This window comes from Pelmatolapia mariae, linkage group LG17 (assembly GCF_036321145.2).
Source record: "Pelmatolapia mariae isolate MD_Pm_ZW linkage group LG17, Pm_UMD_F_2, whole genome shotgun sequence".
NCBI lineage: Eukaryota > Metazoa > Chordata > Actinopteri > Cichliformes > Cichlidae > Pelmatolapia > Pelmatolapia mariae.
The window spans coordinates 1114015-1124552 of record NC_086242.1 but is presented as its reverse complement, the minus strand read 5'-3'; the positions used below and the strand labels follow the sequence as shown (position 1 = coordinate 1124552).

At 42.7% G+C, this 10538-nt stretch overlaps 1 protein-coding gene across 1 annotated transcript in view; it reads left to right on the top strand.

Annotated features, from left to right (window-relative positions):
• Positions 1-1763: 1763 nt before the first annotated feature.
• The window catches only part of rabgap1l (RAB GTPase activating protein 1-like), a 92536-nt gene continuing 83761 nt past the window's right edge, over positions 1764-10538 (top strand). Inside the window, exons 1-5 of the mRNA XM_063500420.1 lie at positions 1764-1852; positions 6978-7204; positions 7544-7691; positions 9350-9554; positions 9964-10138. Of these exons, the coding sequence (XP_063356490.1) occupies positions 7067-7204; positions 7544-7691; positions 9350-9554; positions 9964-10138 (666 nt within the window). The 5' untranslated portion in view covers positions 1764-1852; positions 6978-7066. The remainder of the gene's footprint in view (positions 1853-6977; positions 7205-7543; positions 7692-9349; positions 9555-9963; positions 10139-10538) is intronic.

Sequence of the window (10538 nt, the reverse complement as noted above, 5' to 3'; positions counted from 1 at the left end):
ATATTGACGTGAAGAAATCTAATGCAAGTGACTTTTTTTTTGTTAGGGAGGATTTGTTTGTTGTTGAGTGCGATGTTAAAATAAGTTCTTTAAAAAGCCAAAAATGATTCAATATGAAGGCAACATGAGCAGAGAGCACAAACATGCCGAGGCTGTGTTAGCTCAGTGAGACAGTCACAAACTAATGTGTACACTTATGTCTGCAATTTGATTTTATTAAATATGAACATAATCATAGCAGAAGTGCTGCCACGTGTGTCAGAGAGGACCGATGTGTTTATTTGGTAGTTCAATGAAAGGCTTCAGTTAAGAGTGAGGGAAAAAATATTGTATTCATGTTTGCAGTTTTGTCTTGTTATACAATATTTGAAAAGTAAAAAAAAAAAAAGCAAACACTACATTTTGGGAAATATTTGTGGCTGTTTTCTTGTTTGTTTGTTTGTTTTGTATCACTTGGACACTAAAGTGACCCTCCAATGAGACGGATGTGCCGGCAGCTCATTTAAGTCTGAGACCCTGATAAAGGAGACAGACTTTCTGGTAATTTTTAAAAAATATTTTTCTTTGGACACTGGCTGCTTTTGCACGTAGTTATTGTAGCCGACCATTTCACAGGAACCAGGGTTGTATCTACACAGAACAGACGACTTGGCAAAGAGTTTGTTTGTTCACATTTCTTTAGTTGAATCTACAAAAGCTACAGCAGATGAGCAGTATCCAAAAGTCACGTCAAGTCAATAGGAAAAAATCCTGAAAAGACCTGACACAGGACCTTAAAGATGCATCTGGCCCTTCAGTCGATCCATCTACTGTTCACTGAAGCCTCGTTGGAAACGGTCTCAGTGGAAGGGCGACAGTCAAGAAGCTGTTTTTAAGGAAGGGAAAGAGTGAGAAAAGGTTGAGATATACCAAATTACACGAAAGCTGGACTGTAAATCCATAAACAGGTCTTATGGAGTGATGGATTCAACTTTCACATTTTTTGTTCTAAATACTTGTTGTCAGTATATCTGGAGGTCAGGAGAGAGGTTCAACAGTGAGTGCCTACAGCCATCTGTAAAACATGCTGGACGCTTTGTCACGGTTTGCGGATACATTTCAGCCAGTTGTGTTCACATCTTTTCTAAAAATGATGGAATTATGGACTCGGAAAAGTACCGTTACCATGCAACACTTCCTGAGAAGCATCTGATTGGCAGCAGTTTCATTTTGGGGCATGACTATGATCCCAAACACACTGAATGCAGTGAAAACATACCTGGATACAAAAACATAGAGCCTATAGACCTCAACGTGATTGAAACGCTTTTATGTATAAACTTTGTTTTTACCTTACCTTATTGTATTTCTGTGTATTATTGCATGTTTTTAGTCAATCGCTGCTTAAAAAAATAATCATATATTTATTCATGCATGCTCAGCTCAGAATCAGTCAAACGTGTAAAGAGCAGAAAAGAAAATGAAGCTTTCAGTAACGTTTTTAATCATGAGCCGCTCTGACCACATGAAGTTTGACCCCCGGGTAATCATTGTCATGAGGCACACAACCACTACAAGATAAAGTCATCAGTTTGCAGAACAAAGTCTTTATTTAGTCTCAGTTTCAGTCAGTTGTAACCACGTGTTTAACAAAAACAAAGTTTGTTTTCATTTTTTGTAATATGGTAATTTTACACGAACGAAGGACGTATAAATATATACAGTTTACTACAGCCAGACTATAGGAGCATGGCGCATGCGTGAGATAAGGCTAAAATTCCAAACCGGAAAGCGAGTGATTCCCGAGTGATTCATCTCAAACACACACGATCTTCGTTGCAACTCCAGCAGGCAACTCTGAGGCTCAAAACAAGTAAGTTGACAGCTCTCTTATCAGCACTTGTGATCATTGCACTGTCACATTTACCTTCACAAACTACACGAATGGCGCTTTCCTTCTTCTCCCCCCTCGTTTTCCCTCCGAGTAGGGGTCCGAGTGTGTTGGACTTCGAGCTGGTTAGCGTTAGCCAAACTTAGCTTTAGCTGTTATATGTAGCCTGGCACGTACAGGTACTGCAATGTAAACCCTGCCTTCACCTTTTTGACAGCTGGCTACTTGTCTCGAGTTGTGCTGGTGACAAGTTTGTGTTAGTGTCAGCGTGGTGTTAGTGACTCTGTGGATAAGTTAGCCCGCCTGTCGTTTGCGCTCAGTTAGCTAGTGAAGGAAATCTGTTCGCTTTACAAATGTGTGTTTGACAGCAGCTGAGATGCGTTTCTGGCGTAATGCCATGCCGATGTCATTCAACTGTCGTTAAACTGCTGTTTGAAGAAGAAAGCTGCCAAGTCTGCCGAGCTAGCCTGCAGTGGTGGTGATGTGCTCCATACGGGCCTGTAGTCATCATCGGTGAGAGGAGCAGTAACAGTTTACTGCAGTAATTAACGAGAGAATTTCCCCTTAACACGGGAGAAAACATTTCTGTGAGTGTCAAACCACAAACACTGCCAGGTGAAGGCGGTGCAAAGATCTCCGAGCCAACACCTGAACGTGTCTTATTCAGAAAGGTCGTTTAGAAAGCTTTAGCTAAGTGTTCAAACTAATGTGTCTGTACTTCATCCCAGCTGCTGTCGTAGTGTCACAGCATCTGTTCCCCTGTCTGTGTATCAGCTCCAGGATGACATCATCAGTACAGTTCTGTTCAGCCTGCAGGAGACATGCAGGACTTTATCCACAAACCGCAGCTGGATGTGTGAGATGGCGCTAGGTGGTTTTTAAAAGATGTAAATGATAATGGTTTGCTCTGTGAGAGAACACAGGGAGGAGGTGCGATGATACTGCTGTTTTCTAGTTGGCAATATGAGAGGAATATCCTGTTTCGTGGTCAGCTGGAGAGGAAAACAAGTGAAGTGGTGTGTCAGTGTTTTCTGATTAAAGGCAGCACGGTAGCATGGGGTCTCTCCCCGGGTACTCCCCGGCTTCCTCCCCACAGTCCAAAGACAGGGACTCGGTGGGGTTCGGTTGACTGGTGATTCTAAATTGCAAACAGGTCTAAATGTGAGTGCAGCTGGTCGTCTGCCTCTCAGTCCTGCGACACACTGGTGACCTGTCCAGCGTGGACCCCGTCTTTCTCCCTGTGGCAGCTGGGATATGCTCTATCCTCCCCAACAACCCTGAATTGGATAAGCAGAAGAGAATGGATGGATTAAGGAAAGGCTCTTTACTACAAAGGACATCTAATTCCTTTGTTTGTAATTCTTTGCAGATTCACCATTGAACTCGTGGGTGCTGCTGTGTGAAGCAGCTGATTATGACGTCCTGATATGCATTTTTATTTTCTGTTGTTTTTAACTAAATCCACGTGTCTCCTGGGACTGGACTTGGCTTCATCATATTTTTATTGTGATACAAACGTCCGTTTTTCGTGTGTTTCCTCAAATACAAAGTTATTGTCCCGTCGTCCGAGTCAATAAAGCCGCTTTTATTGAGTACCGGGGAACTGCACATAGTTCCTCAGATTCAGAGTAATTCCCAGTTAGAGTTAACAAAATATTTTGGGGTTTTTCTTTGCCACATGGGATGTGTGGAGTCATCAGATAGGAGTCTTTATGGGGAAAAGACTTAAATAGGATAACCTGTAACAGAGTCTTTTTTGACGTACATGCACACACGTATAACGTGATAACTGTCAGATTAATCAGTGATTAAAAAGATTGTAAAAATTTATTGACATGGAGAAAAACGGGTAGTATTTAACAACAATCAAGCTTCTGTATGCTTTAACTGGCGTAGGCTGTGGCGGTATCAATAAACTGGAATAAACAAGTGATAGGCTGGGCTTTGTCCCTGGCTTCAAACCAAGGGTGTTTCTTTGGCTTACTTTAAAAAGTGTTTTAACACAGCGGCCCTGAAAGCTAACCAGTATAACTGGAACAATTGGCCTACATTTCCCCTTTTAGTTTTACTAAAAAGCTCTCGATGTGCTGCTGTGATGTACAGTGTTCAGCACATGTTGTCTAAAAAGTACACTGAAGTGTGAAACCCTGAACTTCCTACGTGCTGGTTGAGGTAATTTTGAAAGTGCTATAAACAAAAACGTCACAAGTTGCATGAAAATAACTGTGGTGTCAGACCTAACGGGAAGTGATTCAGTGACAGGTGTCAGGTGTCACTAAGAGGCAAAACGCCCGCTGTATTCACCAGCAAACTTCAGAGCTGGTTTAACTTAATTTAGTCTTTGTTTGTCTGTGTGGAGTTGTCTCAGTCATGTTCAGATGTCAGACCTGGCTGTGGTTACTTGTATCAATGAAATCAGTTTGCCCTGTTGGCCTTACCAGGAACATGGATACAGGGAAATGAATGCCACACCCAAATCCTAGAAAGAGGCTACCTGGTCAGACATGACACCTGTCCAACACATACCCAGTTAGCAGTTTTTATATGCTTGATTATAACACAGGTGCACTGGCTGAAATGTAGATGCAGGCAATGCAAATGACTGCACGTAAAGGAAACACGGCTTATCTGCTCTTAAAATAGTAACCCTAACCTAACCCTTTCAATGTATTATGTTTTGTACCAGGTTAACAGGTTTGCTGTGGTGCAATGGCAGGTTTACTCAGCGCACTTATGGCACTTAATCTTTCTGTCAATGACAGGAGGCAAAGGAGCAGACGGCGGGTTGGCCACGTCGTCTAAAACACAATAAGTTATGCGATGGAGACATGTTGCAATGATAGCTGCAGCTAAAGATGCCAAAACACATGGAAGAGCTAGGATTAGACGAAGCCAATCCTCAAGTGAAGTGTCACAAGTGTTTGTTTCCACCATCCTCCAGGACGTGGGCTCAGGTCACACACTGTAGATAAAAATGTTGACGGTGCTGTATCTGCGATAGAGCAGCAGGGCGAGCGCCCTCACTCACCCTTACAGACATATTGTGGCTGGTGAGCCCAGCTCATGTGGGCGCAGTCTGTCCAACCCACTGGCAACTCACAGTTTCCATGCAGGCAGTTGTTGGTATCATCTGGGACAGTGCTGAACAGGCTGGTAATGACTGGGTGCAGATTTCTGGAAGGGACGGTTCAGCCTGAGCAGAAACGGCACAATGTGTAGGAAGTAAGGTTTGAAATGACCAGCTGGCTTACTGATCTAAAATTAGGTCATGATTGATAAATTAGTCAACAGTCATAAGCTTTGTTTTATTTATTTTTTTAACCTCAGAACCTTCTTAAATGTTTGGTTTTATTTATAAAAGAAGGGATTTTGTTGACAAATACAGGAGATTCTGTGCTGTGTTGCTTTTTCTGTACCCGACTGTTTGTGTGTGGAACATGGAGATTTGTACTTGCACAGTGATGATTAATAGTGTGTTTAACACACTCCTCAGATTCAGCATGAGTAAGATCCAACACAAGCAAAGGAGGCTTTTGCTATAAATGACATACTTTCCCAGCACTGTCTGTGTTTCACTGGTTCTTCTCATTGCAGCTACTTCCGTAAGCGAATCACTGGGAGTGTCCTCTGTGCTTTGTGTAACTGAATAAGTCTGAATGGAGCACATGACCCTGTTGCTTTTCTAGTGTTTGCTTGTGTCTGTGTGCACATGCATGTATGAATATAATTCCCTGGGTTAGCGTGAGTGAGTGCCTTCTGTCTGCATGTAATCGTTTCACTCTGTGTGAATGAATAACCTCTTTCATTACTTTGACTATGTGCATTTGCCAATTTGAAGGCTTGGGTCCACCCTGCACCTCGCCCCCGAGCCCCACAGTGTCATCATAAATGCTGCAAAACCCCGCTAGATACAATAGATTTAACACGATGCATTGGTGTTGGGTTTGCCTAAGGTCACGTCTAACTTTATGAAGTTTAAAATGATACAGAAAAATCCAAACGCATGCAGGTTACAATTATACAAAACAGAGAAAAGTTTCAGTTGCAGATTTAAACTAATTAATTTTATGCTGTTTAGCTGCAGATAATAGTTCAAGTGATTCACTGATTACCAAAATAGTTTCCCTTTTGGGAGTCAAGTGTGACCGGCTGTTTTTCAGCTTTGCCTGACTGTTAATGAAGGTGTTACCTTTTATGTAAACAGTTGCACAAACTTAATTGTACGCTGAAGAAGGCGAGTGTGTTATCTGCGCTTGCATATAACCGCATATCAATGAGCTCTGCGTGGGGCATGCTCCTTTGTGTTGTTGAACAACTCCCAGTACAGCTATTGAAGGAGCAGGGTGTGACATGCAGGGCTGGCACAGAGGTCCAGACTGTGTTTGTGGGTGCTTGTGGTTAACACACGTGTCCACAAATGCAAAGTAAAAAGGGCATTGGATAGAAACGAATGCTAGCCTAACAATAAGTAATCACCAGCCAGAGTAATCTGTTGTTTAGTTAGCAGGAAAAGCTCAATTCTGCTGAATCACAGCCAAATGAAAGAGCCTATGAAGTTTGCTCCATAAAAGGGTGTGAGGGAAGTAGTTTAGAGATGACTGTCAGTATTTCTTTGGTTATGACAGAGTAGTAGTGCAGCAGTAAGAAAGAAAGGGGGAGGTGATGAATGATAAAGATGCCCGAGTTCAGCATGTTTGTCTTAAACATGTGGAAAATGGATCTGCACTGAACTGTGATTAAGGAAAGCCCAACGAGCCCGTTCAGCTGCCAGCCTGGCCCGTCAACGACGCTCTCAGGGAAATGGCACATGAGAGATTTAAGAGATTTTAATCACACCCCAAGGGCATGCAAACAATCTTAGGAATTTAGCAACTGCAGATCTGAGGTTAGGTTTACAAATTTTCCAAACTACTAGGCAAGGATTAAGTCAAAGATGATAGGGTGCCTGGATTAGGTTCTTGTAACTTTATGTTTTGGGTTGCAAAACTGTGGTTTCGTGTTGCCTTGTGTGTTTAAATGCATCGCAGGCTTTCAAAATCTAAATGCTGTTTACCAAACTGTAAGAAGAGCACCTGAATGATCTTGTGTTGCTCTGTTGTGTATGCAGGATACCTTCCTTTGGAGCTGGGCACACAGGAGGGAAGGGGAGAGCTTTACCCTGTTCTCCCTGGCCAGCCCTCAGGAAAGCGGCTAGCCATGGATGACAACTCCTCACTGGGCAAAGTCAGCAGCTCCACTGAGTCCGTGGCCACCGTCACTAGTGAGGAGTTTGTTCTGGTGCAGTCCAGCTCTGCAGGCTCACCGCAGGGCTCTGAGGGAAAACCGAGACTCAAGGTCGGAACCACATATGGATGCAATTTCATATTTAATCAATTTCTTTTTTTGGCTGCCTGAAAGCTGGGCACATTTGAGCATCATTGTCCTCCTGGTTTTACAAATCTTTTGGTTTTGCAGCTACATGTGCCTAGGTTATCACCAGTTTGATTAGTTTTATCCCCACTCATCGGGACTGTTTATACCTGCATTTGTATGTAATTCTGTGGGATGTCAGCTGATTAAATCAGTTAAAGACAGACCTCTTTATTTGGTTTGTCACCTTTGCTCCACCCTGTTTTCATCTCTCCTTGTTCCTCTTTAAACTTTCACATTTTGTGTTGCTTCTTTCTCACTAAGATGTCTTGGAATGGGAGTGAACAGCTGGAAAAAGCTATGGAGGAGGTGTTGGATGATGATGATGAAGTGAAGGTGGAGAAGAGCAATGTGGAAAAGATGGAGAAGCACAAGGAACCAGAGAGCCGAGTCCTACAGACCCAGCCTGCAGGTACACATTCTGGACCTTTCAGGTCATTGATATCAAGTTAAGTGTATTACACAATATACTGTAGTAACACTGATACTTGGAAATTTCCAGTATTCTCCTGAAAGCTAACTTGTTTAATCAAAACGTACCAATGTGGTTGTTACTGGATGGATGGTGTATATGGTCGTCATGTTCTGTAAAGCTTATCTTTATAACATCGTGGGACAGTGATTATTATTTATTGCAGTGATGTGAACACACTCGGTGTTTGTTCTCGCTTCGCTGTAAACGCTGCAGCACAAAAGAAGTAATGTTTCCACATTCTTGCTTTGAAAACATTAATTTGTGTGCTGCACGCACACACACACACACAGGTGTGTGTATTCATATCCTTGTGGGGACATCTAGCTGACATAATGCTTTTCCTAGCTGCCTACCCTAACCATCAAAAATGAATGCCTAACCCTAACCTAACTGTAACCCTGACACAAAAACCACATTTTGAGTCTGAAAAATGTCTTCAAACTTGTGTTACCAGAATTTTGTCCCCATAAGGGCTGTCGGCCTCCACGAGCATGGGAAACTTCCAATTTTTGGTCCCCACAAAGATATGTAAACACACACACATCCAGTTTTAATGATATCAGATTAGCAAGGCTGCTATCTGAACTCTGATGTTGCTTTAACCATGTGTGCATTAGCAAGGACATTTTGCTTTGTACATGGAGGAAAGAAAAACTTCCAAAAAGTAAATAAGTCAGTAAAGAAATGAATATTAAGCTTAAATATACTCTCTTAAGGAGAGGTCAATGAGTATAGAAGTAAATCAAAGCAGAGATATCGACTTAGGTGAAGTTTTATATATTTGAAAAGCTAAAATTATTATTATAAATATATATTTTTTTAACTTTCTGATGTTGCCACTTCTGATACTTTGACCCATGGTACTGATACTTTGGTTCAACAAACACTGCTCTGAAGCAGTGTTTACAGTTCCAGCCATTAGCTGACAAAGGTCCTTGTTGGAACACAACGTCAGGCTGGTTTTTAACCTGCCAGCTCCTTGGTGAAAACCTCACGGGATGGCAGTGATGTTTAAAGTGTGCAGATTATAGCGCAGAACATTCACGACTGCTGGGTTCCTCGTTCCCTTGGCTAAACCACACGGGATTATTTCCATGCTTTGGCATGTCTTGATGTTTTGGCAGCCAGTGAATGCAGGGACCAAACGATGGACCACATTAAACATTTTCACTGACACCTACCTTACATGTACAAAACAATATTCAGTCCCATACTTTCTTATTGTTTCGTTCATTTTCCAAGCTGCCAGTGATTCTGAAGCAGTGTTGCTGCACAGCTGCAGAGGGAGCTAAGAGGAAATGGTTTGCATGATGTAGCATAAGAGCCACTCAGCAGTGGAAGTCCAGCTGCAGCTTGCATTGTTCTGCTTCCTGTTTGCAGAGTTTCAAAGTTCCGGATTAAGTCCTTTTAGAGAACAACCCCACCCCCCACCCCAACTTCCTGTATCATTCTTCCCCACCTTCTTTTCATCTTTACTACTTCTCAGTGTTTTTGTGGTTTCCTCTCTGCTATTTTTACATGCTAGTGAAACAGCTGTTATACTGACACGGGTCAAAAGAAAAATAAACACCAAAAACCTTCATGTCCGTTCACAGAAGCATGTCCACCACCACAAAGCCCAACGGTCCTGGAGGAGGACAGTGTGCAGTTCAACAAGCTGTCCTACCTGGGTTGCACCTGGGTCAAAGCCCCTCGTAATGAGGCGGAGGCACAGAGGGCCATGGCCACCCTGCGAGCTGAAAGTGCCATCCCCATCCCCATCACGCTACATGTCCCCTGTGGTCCTGAGGGCTCTGTCAGGTCAGCCAGACTGTACAGATAAGTGAGATGAAGTGAAACGTAGACCAGGAGAGAGTAACTAGTGATGAAAATCGTTAGAGGACACTCCTGTTTAGTCACAGATGAAGTGACCTGAGCAGAGATCAGAGGGAGCATGAAATGTTTTAATAGATGTGCTTAAAGCACTTTTTCTCCCTATATACATTTTTTTTTTAAATTTGGAAAATATGATTAATTTCAAACAGTTTGTAATTGCTGTGGGCTTTCAGGGGCTGGAAATTGGGGGGGGGGGGGGGGGGGGGGGGGGGGGGGGATAGATGGAACTTGGTATAAATGTATTTCTAGAAATTAAGTACATTACAGATGAATATATTTATAAGTCTAATGTGCTTTTACACTGAAAGTCTGAGAATGAATTGTGATTCTCCAGGATTGTGGACCAGGCTACAGGCACAGAGATCGCCTCCTTCCCGATCTACAAGGTGCTGTTCTGTGCTCGAGGTCGAGAGGGCTCGGTGGAAAGTGACTGTTTTTCCTTCACCGAGAGTTACCGAAGCTCGGAGGACTTCCAGATTCATGTTTTCTCCTGCCACATCAAGGAGGCTGTGAGTTTTGTACTTCTTATGACAAACTGCAGCATCAAACGTATTTTACTCCACGAAGACCCTCCTGTTGATGCAGCCAATGAAATAATTGATTAAATGACTGTTTTGAGCAGACGCCAACATAATATTGTACCTTTACTGACTGACAAACAGACACTGACACACTCTTCCACCTGCCTGAGCCTACAGCCTGCAAGGTTTTTGACCATTTCATCATAATCCATATTTTTGGGCTACAAACTATGGCTGTCTTAGACTGGGTGTGAGGTGTGTGGGTTGTCGTGTTGCAGTGATTTACCCGATAATAATAGTGTAACAAAATGGAAAAGTGAGCGCTGTACGCTTTAAAGAGAAGTGTGAATGTTGGGTTGTTGGACCTTCTGTGTTGTCCAGAAGCTGC